This window comes from Falco rusticolus, chromosome Z (genome assembly GCF_015220075.1).
Source record: "Falco rusticolus isolate bFalRus1 chromosome Z, bFalRus1.pri, whole genome shotgun sequence".
Classification (NCBI taxonomy): Eukaryota; Metazoa; Chordata; class Aves; order Falconiformes; family Falconidae; genus Falco; species Falco rusticolus.
The window spans coordinates 59,269,586-59,287,500 of NC_051210.1; the positions used below are offsets into that span (position 1 = coordinate 59,269,586).

The window sequence follows — 17,915 nt, forward strand, 5'->3', positions numbered from 1 at the left end:
ATAAGTCTCAGTGTATTACTGAGGGTATTGATTTATTGTCAGCATGCTTATGTTTCGTTTAAAAATGCTCAGTTTGGGTATTACTTCAACAGTTGTAATAGTTTATTGTATAAACATAACTTAATTAAGACTATTTTGCTTTTGCTTCTACAGTCCATACAGTGACACTGTTTCTTAATATCTTTGGATGTTTGGCCTGGTTTTACGTTGATGCTACGCGAGGGGTTGACTTTGGATTGAGTATTCTCTGGTTCTTGCTTTTCACCCCTTGTTCTTTTGTCTGCTGGTACAGACCACTTTATGGAGCTTTCAGGTAAGAACTTCAGCTTGACTTGGAATGTTTAAAAATTTGTCAAGATGCATTAACAAACCAGAATTTGCTTGATTATCATTATGATAATCCTTTAATAGGCTTTCATTAGAAACAAGTAGTATGTTTGTCATTAATTCAGTTGTTGTATTTGAAACATAGATGGCAATGGTTAGGAATATCATGGTATGTCCTTTAAAGTATTTATTGCTTCTACCGTTAACAAAATATTTGTAGGAAATACTTAACTTTGTAGTGGGCTGATAACAATTTTAAAGAAAATTCTCAAATCTCTATCCCTTCACACCAAGAATTTGAGTAGATTAATAGTTAAGAGTGTCTTAAATTTTTGGCTTCCTGAATTAACTTCATAAAATTCTACACTTAAAAATCTTATACTGTTAAGTGACCTACAGTGTCTGTAATTGAAGGTAAGAATTCTTAAGAATAAGTCAAGCAGGTGTATAGTATCAAATCTAGTATTTTTCGTAGCTTTTAGCAATCTCTGCAGACTTCACGAGTGTTGAGGTGTGGTAGCTTTGTGTTTAAGCATAGGATGGTTGGTTTGCATGCAAAATTGAATTTAGTGAAGATCAGCATGTAGAGATTCTAAATCCTCTTACGGTATTTCTTGGAAAGCTTATTTTACATTGAAGTGATCCAGGATAGTCTTAGTTAAAATGCACTAATTCTTGTAAAGAAAGACTGAAGGACAGAAATTGCAGTTAAGCATCACCTTTAGAATAAATGAGATGATTTTTTGCTAACCAAGGAAGTATTGCTATACCTACATACCTTTTGAGGAATCATATAGTGTAACTTGCATTTGCTATCTAGGAAATCCATAGCTTTCCTTAGTGAATATCGATTGTTTGGAAATGGAAAACAACTTTCAGTCAGTTTCTCAGTTGAAAATGAAATAGTTACTGAACTGAACTGGTTGAATAAATAGAAATGAACAAACTGTTCTTCAGGAAGAGCTGTTAACAGCAAAATCTGATTTTGTGACTTAACTGATTTCTACTTTCTTTAGAACTTAGGTAGCAAGCATATCATATGATCATTAGGTTTTGATAGTAATGAGTTGAAGTCTTTGAGATTTTGCCTATACATTGATATTTGGGTTTTGTGGGTTTGGTTGTGGTTGTTTTTTGTTGTTGTTTGGGGGTTTTTTTGGTTTTTTTTTTTTATTTTCAGTCCTGTCAGGCTGGCATTTTGGTAATTTAAACAGCAAACCTGTTTTGTATATTTTGCTTTTAAACAACAGCTGCTTCAGTATTCTGGTCTGTACTATGTTTCAGTAATTCCATATTACATTTTATATCCTTTTACAAGTAAGATATTTTCTTCCCGTCCTGCCAGTACTGTGAACTTCAGTCTTAAAGTGGAGCAGAACTCAGTTCTTTATGCATTGTAGCAAAATTTCTATTTAGTCTAAGAGGCCTTGTTGTGTGTTGAACAGAACACAAAGGAATATTCTCACCTCTGTTAGAGGTGCAGCTGGCAAAGATACTGTATTAAAGAAATATAAATAATATATTTCTCTTGTAAACAAAAAACCCACAGAATTCTTGATGCTTCAGGTTACTGTCAATAAATGAAAGCGCTTTTCCTCTAGTTAATGCAGAAAATTTTTTTAGATTGGTACTTTAGTATTTGCAGAAAGTCATTAACTTCCTGGCTGCTTTAATCTTTTCCCCCCGCCTCTTTCAGGAGTGACAGTTCATTCAGATTCTTTGTGTTCTTCTTTGTATATATCTGTCAGTTTGCTGTACATGTACTTCAGGCTGCAGGATTTCAAAGATGGGGAAACTGGTGAGTATTGTTTGCTGTAGTATTGTACTGTCTGTAAGACAATATAACAAATTTTTACAATATAACAAAAATACTAAAAAAAAAAAATAAATCTTGTGTTCACTGGAACTGTTACATTTAGCACTCGGGAAAATCATTTTTGGAGGGCTTTTGACTAGGAAAAGTGGGTGAAATGTATCCCAAGATTGTGAAGTACTTCCGTTACTAGGCTGGTCAAAATTCTATCTTTCAGTGTAAATCACTTTAAACTATACTTTTATACAATAACTCCTTTATCTTGGTGGTGTGGGGAGATGATACTTGCTCTGTATTTAAAATAAAGATGTAAGGAAAACTTAGAGAAAATTAAAATAATTTAGACAGTAATATACTGATTGCACATTATGTTATTTCTATTTATATTAATATATATAATTATTAATATTATAATATTAATTTGTGGCTAAAAAGGAAAGAAATTTTCCTTTTTTAAAAAGGCTAAGGAAATTTGTGGCTAAAATTTGAAGAATGAGTCAACAAAGCATTCGGGTGAATATATTTGTGGTTATATTCGGCTGGTATATCTTTGATATTATTTGAAAAACTGTTTTTTCTGAGTTGGCTCCTTATTCTGTAATAGTTGATTTTTCTTTTTGAAGAAAGTGTATATACTTGTAAGTATATGTGCTTTTACATGAAGTTTTTATGTATATTATCTTTTTGTGCGTCTTTGAGGTCTAACACTTAGATTTTACAAGAAAAAGTTATTGGGAACAGTCACCATCCTTGGAAAAAAACCCAACAAACTTGAATTAACCAAAAGCATGGTTGTAGGAGCCAGCTGGTAGCAAGGAGAGCTATGACTGGCAGTACTGTAGCTGGGTAATGACACTTCTCTGTATCAGTGCTTTTTGCTGCTAACCTCCAAACGTATGTCAGGCAGGCAAAACAACACTGCTTTGGAACTGTAGTGAAAGGAAAGATGATGTTTTATTTTTTTTTTTGTTCTTGAGTCTGCTCTTTTGCTTTTTCATAGATACGTTGATTGACATTAACAAAATAAAAACGGTATTTTAGGGCCAACTCTCAAGTATGTGGAGTGTGCTTTTAAGAATGCTTGGGGAAGGGGTATGAGAACTAGCCAGATCATCAGAAATTGCTAATTACAGTTTGGATTTTGGAGTTTTGTGGTAGAGTCCAGAGGATGTAGGGGATATCAAAGCAGTATGAAACAGATAGAGGAAAGTTTTAAGTTTGCTTAGGTTTACAGAAAATTTTTGCTTTTTTTTTCTGTGGAAGAACCTTTCCTGTCTTTATGCTTTATTTTCTTAAGGCAACCTGAGTTTTTGGGTTTCAAGTTCGGTACTATATTTTTCTGCTGGTGTTTAAATTTTGAAGAATGGGGAAATGTTTGAAGTAGATGCTGATCTAGCAAACTTTTCTATTGGTTAATCTGATGCTCTCTACTTCCAAAAATTACATAAACCTCAACAGAGAAAGCATCACTGTGGATACAGTGAAATGAGTTTTCCCACACAGGAGTGCTCTTTGTGTGTGCGTGTGTGTCTCTGTGTGTGTCTCTGTGTGTGTTTGTGCCTCTGTGCATGTCTGTGCCTCTGTGTGTGTCTGAATATCTCTGTGTCTGTGTGTCTGTCTCACAGGGTTTTTTTGTTTATTTAAAGAAGTTAGAAGCTATCTTTTTAGGGACTTCTTCTGTTCCATGAAATCATGTCATCTTAAATCAGTCTGAAATAATAGTATGACAAAAAAAGCCCAAAAAGCTGATAAGCAACTCTTGAATTTCTTCACAATTCTGCTCAAGGATAATGATCTTTACTGGTATTCTTCATATAGTTTCAATGCATGCATTGCAAAAAATGGAAACTCAGTTCTAAAAGCCTGTTCTAGAATTGGAATATGCTTACGTAAAATTCCCATAACTTTTTCTTAAAAAATATTCAAAGTTGATCAGAACCAGGATGCTATAAAGCTTCCCTTGATACGGATACCTGTGGTTTAATGGTTCATGGGCTGTGCTAGTAAAATTTGTCTTTTCTTTTTGCTTCAGTGGGTGGATTTCATCTCTTACTGGTCTTAATAAGAGTATTCCTGTTGGCATTATGATGATAATCATAGCTGCACTTTTCACAGCATCTGCTGTTATCTCATTAGTTATGTTTAAAAAGGTAAGCTACATATTATTCTCCTCTTCTGCTTACTATGTTTGATCTGGATTTTGCTTTCCTACTTGAGAGGGGTACTGTCTCACAAAGTAATGGGGATGAAAATATATTCTTGGGGGTGTACCTTACCTATTAACAACTGTACTTTTTTGTTTATACTGTTGTGGAGTTATGATATGCTGTTTGTACAATGCATGTATTTTCTGCAGCCTAAAATAGGGAAGGATATCTCTGAATAAGCGAAATCGAGAGATAAGCCCACAGTGTAAGGGTAGGTGCCTGCACTGGACTTTATGATTGTACCTGCAGATGCCAGGTTGTAATTTTCAAATGTGCGGTGATACCTCAGGCTGAGTGAAGTGTGATTCAAATGATTGCTAAGATTCAGCTCCTACCAAAATTACCATTAAAATTAATAGAAGAGGGAGATGCCTGGCACCCCAGAAAAGGATTTTTATTTCTCTGCTTCTTTTATTTTAACATATTGCTGCCAATCGGTGATTGCATAGCAGAAAAGCTCAAAGAAAGATGCTTTTTCCCTTTGGTTCCTTTTTATGAAAGGAATGTTCCTTTCATTCCAGAAGACCTAAGTTTAGGTATTAATGTGCTAGTAAGTTTTTGATGTGTAAGTAGAATGTCACTGAGAATTCTGATTATGATGATGTGCACCTCCATTACAGTTACACTTAAAGATTTTCATATACCCAAACTCTTCTGAACTATTTACAGTAAGCTAGAAATTTTAAGCATTGCCTGGAGATGTCCCTTCTCTATATTTGTTTTCTGCATAAATACTCAGGTACAGGAGGAAGAAATGAGCAAGAAAAATGTATGGTGGAGCATTTTTTTTTTACACTCTTCCTACTGTATGCATCTGGATTCTTTGCAGAAACCTGCATACTCAGATGTGTCCTGGTGTATCTTTGTGGATGAGAAATAGTCACATTTATACCAAAGAAAAAAGTTACAGCATTACTTTTCCTGCTACACTTGAATGAAAATGTCTTTGCAGTATTATTTTACAACTTTATTGTGACTTCATTGAACATAAGTCAGAAATAGCATTCTCATTTCAATACTTGGGTAACTGAAGTTACTCAGGATTTGGTTTTTTGTTGTAATAGAGATTATATGCCGTATTGTTCAGAGTGTAAGTCATACTGTTTAACACCTCTGCTTATTATGCAGAGCTATTGGTCATCACAGTAGTTTAGCAGATACGTATCTGCATTATTAGGGTCTTTTATACATTTTAATATTCAGTCATAGCTTATCTTGTTCTTGTAACCATGTTAATGAGAGAAATTAAAACGTTTCTGAAAATTGATGCAGAAAAAAGTTCACCAAGATGTTAGTGACACAGTGGATTCAAAACTACTTTTTGGGGGTTTGTTTCCTGCTGGGGTTTTTTAACATGCACAGTTACTCTTTTAATGAGTACAGTAAGTTGTGTACACACTGAGACAGAAGACATTTTTCAGGCTGTGAGCCCTGTATTATGCTAAGGATGCAGCCTGTTCGTGTATTTGAATATGTTATTTCAGGCAGTAGATACCACTTTAGTAAAGATCTATGAGACCCCTCTAAACTTGCAAAAAGTTACAGGTATTCCTACAGTCAAACTGTGCATGCAGCAGGGCAATCAAAAGTTGTACGACTTGAGGAAAAAGGTCTATGGATCCTCCAAAACACATGAGCAAACCGTGTTTCCCCACTGCACAGCTCTGCTTTGTGTTTGAGACTTTGCTATTACTCTACCAAGAAATGGAAGGCTCAGCACCGTGTTTTCACTGCTTTTTCACATCTCCAGGTGCATGGTCTCTACCGCACAACTGGTGCTAGTTTTGAGAAAGCACAGCAGGAATTTGCAACAGGAGTGATGTCCAACAAAACTGTACAAACTGCTGCAGCCAGCGCCGCATCAACAGCAGCAACCAGCGCAGCTCAAAACGCGTTCAAGGGTAACAGAATGTAGGGAAGCAAGAAGTCATCACGGTTCTCTTCAATTGTACTCTGTTTTCCAGTCACTTACTGTATTTCCTAAAAGCCTAGATCAAAATTCACACAGCATGTTTATGTCTCCTGCAGCTGTGCATGGGTAAAATGGGAAATGTTTGGTTTATTTTATTATAAATTAATTTTAAAAAGGTAACTGTTCTTTGCCCTTCTTTAAGATGTTGCATTCTAGAATATAAAGCCTTCCATATTTTATGAAGGATAAGTAATTTCAACAACTGGCCTGAGAACGAATTGTGGTTTGTAACGATCAAAGAAGTGTGTTAAAAATTTCAAAGTTTTTTTAGTGGTTCACTCCAGTACTTTTTTTAACTTCAGAAAAGCACCTCGGATCAACTGTTTTTCTTCGTAAGAACTGTTTTCCCTATTTCTGCTACAAGAAGTGGGGTAGACAGAGATGTAGAAAGTTAGGTTTGGCTACTGCTTTTGCAATTTGAGCAGCCGCTGGAGGACAAATACAAGTAGGGTAGATACTATAAATTCTTTTCTTGGTTTTTTTGGGTTTTGTTTTTTTTTTTAGGATAAGTCTTTTGATATAAACCTGTAAGTTTGCATGAATACTGTTGAGTTATCTGATCTTGTTTAAATAGTGTTTTGGTCCAGAATTTACCTGCACCACTTTATAGTGTTTGTTTGTATTTATTTTCATGGAGTGTTCTCTACCTGTGAGAAATTACTATGGTGCATAGACATTCTCTGTGAATAGAATGTGTAATGCAGTACACAGTTTAAGGAAGGTAACTGATAATTTCAATCACAGAGCTAAATGATTATATATTTGCATTTTTTAATTTCATTATCCATGTTTTGGGTTAATTACTTTGCTGGAAAAGAAACCAAGATGGATTTCTAGAACACTAGTTTCTTGACCACCATCCCTCTTCTACGTGCAGTGGTATTTTTGTTGTATTTGAGACTTTGTGGGGTTTGGGTTTGGGTTTGGTTTTTTTTTTTTTTTAAGTGTAGATTTGTGTTTTAACAGTGGTAATAAATCTCTAGTGTGGTCAGTCACTCTTGTTTACTGCTTGTCCAAAACCCTAAGTATACAGTATTTAATTTTCTAACAGGAATATTGTCCAAACTGAAGCTTTTTAAGCAATGGCATTTAACAGATACTTGAATTCATTTTAAGATTAACTCAGCCATCTTTGTAATGTGATTTAAGCTGGGTGGAAAAAGCTTTTAAACTGTTTTGAGTTGGAAAACTGAGAAATCTTCAACAAAGTTAAAATTTAACTCATTGAACTGGAGGCCTAAGAGGTTAAATTGATGCTGCGGAACTGAACAATCCACAATGGTACATACCATCATAATATTCTACAATATAATCAGGTCTTAGTATAACGTCATGTTTCTCTCCTCCTTGAATTGCCTCATGACTCTTATGCACAATACTTGGGTTGTTTTTTCAAACTCTGTTATAGAAAATGAAAGCAGGATGACCACATCCCACAGCCTGTGTAAGTATACACTGTGGCTGAAATGAATTCAGCTTTTAAGGTGAATCACCTTTAGTAAGATAGCATAAAATTGGGAGGCCCCTCCATGTTCTGGCTGTCCATGTGGACTGACTTTCATAGATGCATTTTCACTACACTGAGAGCATTACAGAAAATAAACCCCTTAGCTTAATCTGTGGATCAGTTACTGTATTGTTAGCATAAAGTCCCTATTAGTCTCCCTTCTTTCACTGATTTCTTTAAATCCGCCTTGAATTTGGATAAATGTCATAGTTTCACCTATGCTGAAGTTCATATGAATGGATATACTTGCTTCTAAATGTTCTCTGCATCATGAAGTTAAAAGCAATTTAAATATTCTGTGTAATAGGGGCTCTAAAATTTCATATTAGTGGACATGCTAGCATTGAACTTAAATTTGTGTGAAATGTTATTAAAATCTTTCCAGATAAAAGCCATCATTTTCTGTTGAGATCAGGCATCATCCTTGTAGCAGCTGTGTATCAATATTGTTTTTTCATAATCTTTTAAACTTAATGTTAGGGTTGTATCTAGGAACTCTACTATGGAATACTTTTAGATCTAAATTTAAGCAATTCTCTTGGTATCTCTTGGATAGGAATTGCAGGGATATCATCCTTGCAATTTAACTTAATTTGAAGATTGCGTTATAACATACATTACTAGAATGTATTATGGAAAAAAAACATGAGGAATACAACCTGAATTTGGCAGGTAGACATTTCTTCCCTGAATGTTTAAAGGCTCTTTGAGAAACCATATTTAATGTTCTGTGTATAGGGAGCGTTTGTTTGTAATGTCATGGGTTGAATGTACAGATCTAAACCTCCCAAGTGAAATTCAGGCTTCAGCTACATGTGAACTGTTTAAACCAGAAATCTCTGACACTTTGCAGCTCAAAAGGAAGAAGTTTGAGTTTAGCTTTGACGGCAGAAGGCTGATACTTGTTAAAATATTTTGTACCTAATAAAACCTAGATTTTACAGTCTCTTATTAATTAGACAATGGCACCCACCTAAGTTGTCATTTTCTAGTATTGTGGCAAACTGAGTACAAAGTATGAAGTTCAAACACTGGAATGTCAGTAGTCATTGATCTGTAATTTATTTGGGGGATGTTTGTATATTTTGTAAATTACTAACAATGCTCTGCCATCCTGGTGAATGTCATGGTTCTGTACAAATGCACTTCTGTCCCTCTGTTGCATGTCTGAGTAGTTCAGAAGTTTTGTATATTTATTGTATTAACACAGTGTCATAGAATAAAAAAAAGACTTTTTTCCTGGGTGTTTGCTCTGTATAGTTTTGACCAATAAAGGTTTTTTCTTCTAGCAGTGAAGATGACATGCAGGGTGGACAATATATGTAAAAGTATCACTTGTTTTTTATAATTGTGTATATAAATGCTGTAATTCAGCTGAAATGGGGAAGCGAAATGTCCAGTATCAAAATAATACATCAGGGTTTTGAGAATTAGTCCACTCAACTGTTATCAAAGAAAATTCTTAAACACTTGCAGCCCACTTTATTGTGCTGTGAACTCACGAGGGTTAAAATCTAAACGTGTTCTGTCATTACTGAATGAAATTCTACTGGTATTAAGAGAATCCTAAAATGCTATTGAAAGTAAAGTGAAGTTGCTGAAAACAGCATTGTTTCGGTAGTGTTTATTTTCCTAATTTCTGCCTAGGAATTGACATCTCTATATTCTGCTGTGTCGTGCTTTCTCTTTTTCTTTTGGTCATTATCACAGCCTCTTGATTTTTTTTCATACAATGTCATCTGTAATACCTGCTGTCTAGTCCTGAATTTATTACTGTTTTTTCTTGGAAGGGCAAAATTACTTCATCTAGACCACTGTGACATAACTAACGTTTGCAAATGCACAATGCAGAGAACAGTGCTCTGAGGTACAGTTGGGATTATTTTGGGAGATGGCAGATGTGAGGTTTTGAAGGAACTTGCAGATGTATGCATTATTTAGTAGTGAAATTCTGCATCAACTTGATCTGTTTCTTTTTAATTTACAGATCTAGGATGGCAGTGGCAGCAGACTATAAGAACAGGTTTTGTACTTTCTTGTAAATCGTGAGCACAGTTGTGCAGCATGATCCAGTCATATTTTATGATTAGAATTACACAGTTTAAGGGCTGTTGCTGAGAGGTAATTCCTCAGGTTTGCCGAGGCTAGTTTTCCTGAAGAAGTTGTAAGCAGGAGGTTTGGAAGGCATGCACACACAGAGAAAACAGCACAAGGAGGAGAACTGTGATTAAAAATACTCAGTGATACTTCTGGAAAGATACTTCTGTCAAGGAAAAGGCATACACCTGGAGTATCTGGTTATGAATCAGTATTAAGGCATAGTGGGTCACATAATTAAAACGTGTGTTAGATTTCACTCAGTTACATTAAAATGTGTAAGAATTAGTTGGTACTTTTTTCCCCCTCCACATTAATTTTATGCCTGCAAGTAGCTTTTATTCTCATCAGTAGAAAAATCAGGGAGACTCAGAAAAGCAGTGGTGCAGATTTCATACCCTGGCAGCAAAACACTACGTACTGTGTCACACACTACTGGGGGGGGGGGGGGGGGAGTTGATGGGAAATATGACTTGTGAATTACACATTTTGTTCAGGGGAAAAAAAAAAGTTATTTGTCCAGCTGTTTAATGGAAGCATAATGTGCTTTTTATTGGATGAGTGGGTAGTGATTAAACAACAGTGCTTTTAATTAATTTGTTTTACCATCTCTCAATACATCTTTCTCAGTATCATCTGCCCTGCTTCAGTGAGCGTTACCACCTATTGCTGTTAGATCATTCAGGGGTGGAGAACACTTCAGCACAGAGGAGCTGCTGTACAAAGGGTTGAGAAGACCAGGATTTTACTTCTTTGTACCCATGATTCAGGAAGGGAAGCTATTACCTGGTGAGGTGGGAAATTCTAGAGATGCATTTTGGGTGATAAAAGTTGGATGTTGCTTGGAACAGGGCTAAAGCAGGCCTGGGAAACAGCCCGTTTCAGACTCCAGTTACTTGTGACCACTCTGCTTTTCTGCTTTGCAAATGTGTACAGCTGGAGCTGGGCACGATATACTGGCTGGAGCCCAAGCCATTCTGAAGAACAGCTGCCTCTGATCACTGATGCTGCACAGGCATCAGCTGCTCTGCCACTGTTTCAGCTGACAGTGCTGCAAGCAGATTTTACAATGTTTGTAGCCTAATTAAACAGTCATACATTGTTTGAGCTCTAGCCATTGCACACATGCCAAAGCACGCGTTGATGTTTTGCAGTGCAGGGCTGTTGTCTTTGCTATGCAGGTATTTTTGATGTTTTAGAGAAAAAAAGTGGATGTACCAGATTGGGCAGTGGGACAGTCCTTTTTGTCTTAAGGTAAAAGAGGAACTGGAAGTGGTCAGAATAATGTGATTACATTTGGAGTTATTTTTTCTTTACCCTTCTCAACTGGACCAAGTTGCTGATCCCATTGCACCTAAGTGATACCTTAAGCTGGTTAGGGACACAGATTCCTGCACTCCTGTGATTTCACTGACACAAGGATACCACTGATCAAACAAAAGGCACCTATTTGAAAACAAGCTTTCAGTGAATCACAGGAGCAAGACAACATCTTTATATTCCTGTCCTCTGGTATTAGTAATATAGCTTCACTTTCTCATTGCATCACCATTCTAAAACTAGCTGGAGATTGGAAAGAAAGTTATTAGAACACAGAAGTCACACAATTAAGAGAATTGAACTCTGTGTTCCCATTAAACTTACTGAAAAAGGGAGCTAACATTTTTAGCTATATAAATCAGTACTTTGTAATTTCTTTTGGCAGTGTTTTGTGTTTGTAGAGTAACTGCTGTATGTATACCTGCTTTGAAATCCACAAAGATGACTAATGCGTCGGTGCATTGAGTGGCATCTAACTTCTGGACTGCAGGTTGCTGAATGTTCCAAGTTTAAATGAGAACCAACTTCTTGGAAGTGCAGAAACTGTTGGAAGTGTCATTAAACTAAATGCAAGTAATTGTATGTAAACTTACTTGATAGAAACAGACCATAGCAACTACAAAAGCGAGATCCTGTTTTTTCTTTAAACTGCTGAAAGCCTTACTCCTTCTGCCATAAATTTGCTTAGAGTAACATGTAACCTCTCTAGTGTTTGTCAAGTTAACAGGTGAAAGGTAAGAGACATTGTGGCAAACACCATGTTAAAAGCTTGTGTGATTAGGCAGTATTTGTCTTAGAACATTCGCCACCCCTTTTCATGAGAAAGGAACTGCAGTGCTTTAATTGCAAACTGAAAAACATTTGTCAGATATGCATTCCATTAGAAAGTTTGTTTAATACAACTGTGTTGTGTAAAACGTAACCACAATTTTAGACGACATACTTTCGATCAGTAAGTGGCAACTGTTAAAGTCACATGGAAATCTGAAACACCAACAGTGGACTGGGATTGCAAGTCCTGTAAAAGCTACAGTTCAGCTACCTTGCCGTGGCTCAACTTGTCCAGTATGTTTGAATTAAGGTAGTCAGACTCTCATTTGAAAACTCACATTTTAATTGAAATTTAGATTAACACATTAGGTACATCATTCATGCTAACAAATGTACATAGTGGTGACTCGAGAACAGAAAAAATAGTACCACAAATAAACCATGGCTCAAAATGTACTCTAGCTGGATTGCCACTGCCGCTCTCCCTATACAAAGGGGCTGTGGTGTATACATTGCTGCCATGCTCTGCTTTTGTTGGGCTCTGTGCTTGAGGCAGGCAGCAGTGCCCACTTCTTTCATGGAAGAATTGAACTCCTCTTCATTTACCACTAGGATGTGGGATAACAATGCAAAATGGAAATGATTTGGCTGAAAGAAAGAATCAGAATCCAGAGAACTTTATTGAGTAAAATAGATACAAAGGTGATACAGACAACTGAGAAATAGCTCAGTAGCAATGTTTTTTGCAGTGCCACATTATAAACAAAGCACATTAAGAAACTTTGTTGAGCCTTTTCAGTTTTTAGATTGTATATTGCCAGAGGTGGACAGAGCTTCACATTTGAACTGTCTGTATTATATAATCTGAGTATTTCAAATCAATCTATAAGAGATTTTTCGTTAAATCTTTAAGCTGCTGTTACTACTATTGTATTAATCTTCAAAATCAGTGATTCTGTTGTGTTACTCTATGCCTTAGTTTGTCCACACCATGAAAACTCCAGCCACTTTTTTCCTCTGGGAATTCTGTTTTCAAATATCTTGTTTAAAAGCAAAAACTAAGGAAAGAAACCACCACCACCCACAACAAAACCCATTCCTGGTATTGCACATCTCACACAAGTCTGTGTATATATATATATATAATTTTTTTTAAATATGCTACAAATAAAAAAAAAAAAAGGTCTATGGCACTTTACAGAATACAAGTTTACCAAGTCAATCAAACCACAGATGTTTGAAGAATTCTTCAATACCACAAAAACGTTACACTGAGCTAATCAGCACACAGGTTTTAAAGAATCCACAGCAAATTCTTCTAGATTCTATGCAGTGCATGTACATTAAGAAGCAGTTACTCTCTGCAGCCCCCCCCTCCCCCAATTAATTAAATTAGCTTTAAGCTGATTTTTTTTGCCCCCTAAAATATCTTTGAAAGCTACTGCAGAGGTGAACCTCAGGAACACCTTTAAACAGCTGTCAAATTTAATGAGTGCACCCTGCACCTATAAAACATCCAGGAAGAAAAAAAAAAACAACTGCAATATATACCATCTTACCACTTGCTAGAAAAACAGAACCCTGAGAAAAGAAATTCTGATTTTTTTTTAAAATGTATTTTTCCCAGCCTGTCTTCCATCTGTGTTACGTGCTGAACATGGCTATTCTTGCAAGTTAGTCGATTACGCTGTGGCAGAGCAAGTTGATGCAGCATACCAGCAACAAGCTGAAGAGCTGGTTCTTCTGGGTTACAAATGCAAACAAAAGCAAAACATGCCATTGAAAATGCCTCCTTTGTACTTAAAAAACGCACTATTACAAATTTTTAAGCGCTCTGCAGGTCACAGCAGAAGTCAGCTAGTAATGTACATGAAGGCTGGTCACTGTTTACCCCTAAGCCAAAGCAGTATATGCCCTTTATACCTTTTGGAAGTGACCGCACGCTGACCGACAGGTGCTGGGTCCAAAGCAGCATCTGTCACCCTGATACAGCACCAAGATTTGCTGGCGGTGGCCACGCGGACGCTGGACTGCGGGCCACCTACGAGAAGCTGAAACTGCTAATCTTGCTCGTAACTCGGCTTTAACCGGTGTGCCCGCTCCCCTCGCTGCCGCCAGCCTCACTGCGCAGCACCTGCGGCCTCCGCTCCGGCAGGGGGCGCCAGTAGGGGGCGCCGTGCTCCGGCAGGGGGCGCCAGTAGGGGGCGCCGTGCTCCGGCAGGGGACGAAGCGGGCGCCCCAGCAGCGGCGCCGATCGCGCTCGGCTGTGAAAACGCCGCTCGGCGAGGCGGCGGGCGGGAGCGGCTCCAGACCGCAGCTTTTTTTTTTTTTTTCTTTTTTTTTTTTTCCTTTTCTTTGCAATTAAATATTTAAAACTGAATTACCCGTTTTAAACTAGAATACGGTGGATGTGGGGTGCAGGCGCGGGTGAATGCAAGGAGAGGCTAAATTAAGAGTAAAACAAATCCCCTTTCAGCATCTGCAGGTGCGGACCACGCCGGCTGCCTGCGGTGCGGGACGGCCGCTGCGCGCTGCCCGGCCCGGCTGCTCCCTCCGCCAGCCGCCGGCACAGCGGGGCGGCTCCGGCTCCGGTCCGGCCCCTGCTCCGTGACTGCTGCACAGCTCCTGTATTGCGCATGCCTTGAGCAGCATACTGAAATCAGCTACCTACCTGTACAGTAACCATGATTTTTTAAATGCCTATAAATAACTAATGGCACACTTTAAGGGACCGACCAGGCATAACTATCATCATATCATACAGTGAAGTGATGGACTGCAACATCGTCACTGGATGATGTTAGATTACCAAGAAGTAACAAGAGTCCAAAGTTCGCTCAGTATTTCATTAGAACTACTTCTGAGATTAATTATCCCCAGTGCTGCTATAGCACAGTTGCATCTTTCCTTTGAAATACCTTGTGTTTTCAGAAGTAGTTCTAGAAAGTGATGCAACACAAGTAATAAAACCAACTGCCTTTGAGAAAGGAATGTCATTTGTGGTGAGGCCTGTTTTATTTCTGCTGATTTAGTTGGAAAAGGATCCATACTACACGTGGTTCAAAAAAAAAAAAAAAAGGGGGAAAGAGATCTTCCCAGCCATGTAGAATTGGCAAGACTTCCTGAAAAATGTAAATTTCTTAAGGACTCATGTGGCTCTGGGTCATGAGACAGACTGATCTGTAGTACAGGAATGAGGTTTCCACTGGCAAGAGAAGGAATAATACTGTTGGAAGTCCAACGTGCAATCTACGTTTGTAGGAGAGGCTACAGCCCTGGCCAGGCTGTTGGCATTATCTTGCGAGTATCTCCACAGCTGTGTGGAGAGCCGTCATCTGCTTGAGATTTCAGGAGTTTTAATAAAGGCTGTAGAAATATTTCTAACAATGGGTATTCCAAACAATTTTATCCAAATCAGGTGAAAGCCAGTGTAGCAACAGCTTCTCTGTCTAGTCAATGGAAACAAAATAATTTTCCTCCTAAGTACCAAGTGGTACACACCTTGAACTGTAAGTTTCAAGACAAAGAAACCTGGCAGGGACTCAACTTTTGCTTAAAGATTGGTGTAAACTGTGTCATGTCAGCTTTTCTCTCTCCAACATACACTTAACATTCAAGAAGGCACTGTACTTGAAGGAAGTTCAATATCAAAAAGCACCTCAATGAAAAGTATGGTACCAAACCAGGTGGTGGTGAAATATTCACAGGTGAGGGGAGCCCTTGGAAACAAAGCCTAATTAAAATAGGCTTCTCTTTTTGTATCAAAGAAAAAAAAAATATGTGCTGGCTTTCATTATTTTAAATCCAAATTCTTCAAAGTGACCAAGGTGGGTAAGGCAATCCAATCAATCAGAATTTGTCAGCTGTAACAACATTCCTGCTATATACATGATTCATTACCTCCCCAGCCAGACTAATATATTCCACTGTGTCCTGATCATAGAATGAAACTAAAAAAATCCCCAGTTATTTACATTCTGCTTTCTTGGGATCCTTTCTCGGATCCTCATTGCCCAGCAAGGAAGAAAGACCATTTCAGTAGTTCAGGGCTGGAATGCATGGGGCTCAGTCACACAAATAGTAGAAACAGGGAAGCCGATCTGCTTGTCCAGTCAATGGAAAGCAGATTAAGATCCAAGTGCTGGTATTTTTCCCCACTGGAGTTAAAGGAGGCAGATAAGATTTTTTCCTTCTTCTATTTCTTCTTGCACTTTGTCACTGGATGTGGCTATTTCAGCTTGCGCCGAGAAGACTGCACAGATGAACGTCAGAATAGTGCCACCAATAGCTGTGTAGAAAGCCCAGCCCAAGGAGCAGTCTCCCAGTTTGTAAGCAGAAGCGTAAGGACCACAATAGCTTATTGCTTTCTGGCATCCCCAACCCGCAGGGTAAAGTATCAAGCCTAAAATAAGGAAGAGGCCTAGAAACAAAAACAGAAAGAAAGAAATTTAACAAATTATCAGTTTAACACCAAGTGCAACGCATGGTAGTAACTGTTATCGTGGTCACTATTCGGCCCCAAGCACCAGGATTAGGAGAAGGCTCTTCCTCACCCTTCCAACCTTCCTTTACTGATTTGTTCCCTGGTATATATACCATGCAGTGTTTTATCTAAACTTGGAGCTATTCTGTGCTTTTCCTTGATAAAGGCTTATTGCGTATGTTAATGGCCTAGTTCCTAATTTTAATCTCTGTATTCGTTCTACACCTGTTGTTTTCACACGTTATTGCTAGGTATACAGAGCTTGCAAAATGTTGAAGAATCTCTAATTATTGTGTATACTTGCACTTTTAAAATACTTCGGAATGTTGGCATCCATTCTTGGGCCTGTGTTTAGCTAGCCCTCATTTGGCTTTATTTAGTCATTCATTGTAAACATTTTCGCCTTTTTACCTCTACATTGATTTTTCTTGCCTGCGGGGGAGAAAACCAACCGCTCACACTGCATATGCTGATTTGGCCAGATTAGGACATAGTAGAAAACTGATACTGCCTGTTCCATAAGCTGCTTTTGTAATGAATCAGCCCCAAACAAACGGATCTAAGTACCCACCACCAGTGCATAGGTAACACTGGGATCCTCTGAACAGACCATCAACTGCTGTGGAAAGAAAGCGCATTTCTAGTGAAGCTGGAGCAAAAGCCTCTACTCCCCATCTTGCTAAACTGCCCGAACACCATGCTGGGCCTCAGGCTGGAAGTAAGAAGCGCAGACTAAATGTTTTGGCCTTTGACTGTCTCTCACATTCATGGTTTTCTCTCCTCTGAGGACCTCTCCCATGAGGACATCAAAGTAGTGAAGTGCTTCATTATGGAAATAAAAAAGCCACATCAGAGTCCCTGCGCACATGATGTCTGCACAAAGATGAGGGATTCAGTCAAAATGCCTAATACGCTAGTGGCATTTTGCTCTATTACAGGCCCTGCTAAAAAAATCAGTTAGTTAAATACAGATCTTCCGCCTACAAGGTATTGTAGAAAGGAGCTAAACACGTAGAAAGGACAGCTCGTAGGTATCACAATTTGCTTTCTCTTTCCTTCAAAATTTTACTCAGAAGAACAGGAAGAAGTATGAAAAATAGTTTTTGCTTAAACACAACCAGTTTATCCAGAAAATGAATACAGACTTCCAGATCACATACATATTACTGATTTATTTGTTCTACACTGTAAAGCCCTTTATTCAACCTTATACTTGGATGCAAATAACTGGTAAAGGTGCTTGACCTTCTAGAGTGGCCTGAAAGTTGTGCTTTTTATGTATTCTTCTGGTTTGTCCAGTAATTTCATCCAAGCCAAACTTTTCTACCAAGTGATAAAACAGAAAAAAAAACCCCCAACCCAGTCCTCATTTCTTCCCTATACCAAGAGATTACCAAGAACAGCTATAAAGACTTGTT

General features: G+C 37.9%; 2 protein-coding genes and 1 pseudogene across 4 annotated transcripts in view; 1 reads left to right on the forward strand and 2 right to left on the reverse strand.

Moving 5' to 3' along the window:
• SCAMP1 (secretory carrier membrane protein 1) overlaps nt 1-9,432 on the forward strand; it is a 50,621-nt gene extending 41,189 nt beyond the window's left edge. For both annotated transcript variants that reach the window (XM_037373340.1, XM_037373339.1), the window contains 4 exons: nt 154-313; nt 2,024-2,125; nt 4,173-4,290; nt 6,098-9,432. In XM_037373340.1, the coding sequence (XP_037229237.1) occupies nt 154-313; nt 2,024-2,125; nt 4,173-4,290; nt 6,098-6,262 (545 nt within the window). In that variant the 3' untranslated portion in view covers nt 6,263-9,432. The remainder of the gene's footprint in view (nt 1-153; nt 314-2,023; nt 2,126-4,172; nt 4,291-6,097) is intronic.
• A 3,243-nt stretch (nt 9,433-12,675) lies between these two features.
• LOC119140981 lies at nt 12,676-16,126 on the reverse strand (annotated as a pseudogene).
• The window catches only part of LHFPL2 (LHFPL tetraspan subfamily member 2), a 125,620-nt gene continuing 120,380 nt past the window's right edge, over nt 12,676-17,915 (reverse strand). Inside the window, exon 4 of one of the 2 annotated variants that reach the window (XM_037374218.1) lies at nt 12,676-16,434. In XM_037374218.1, the coding sequence (XP_037230115.1) occupies nt 16,178-16,434 (257 nt within the window). In that variant the 3' untranslated portion in view covers nt 12,676-16,177. The remainder of the gene's footprint in view (nt 16,435-17,915) is intronic. The other variant, XM_037374219.1, reaches the window with a different exon arrangement.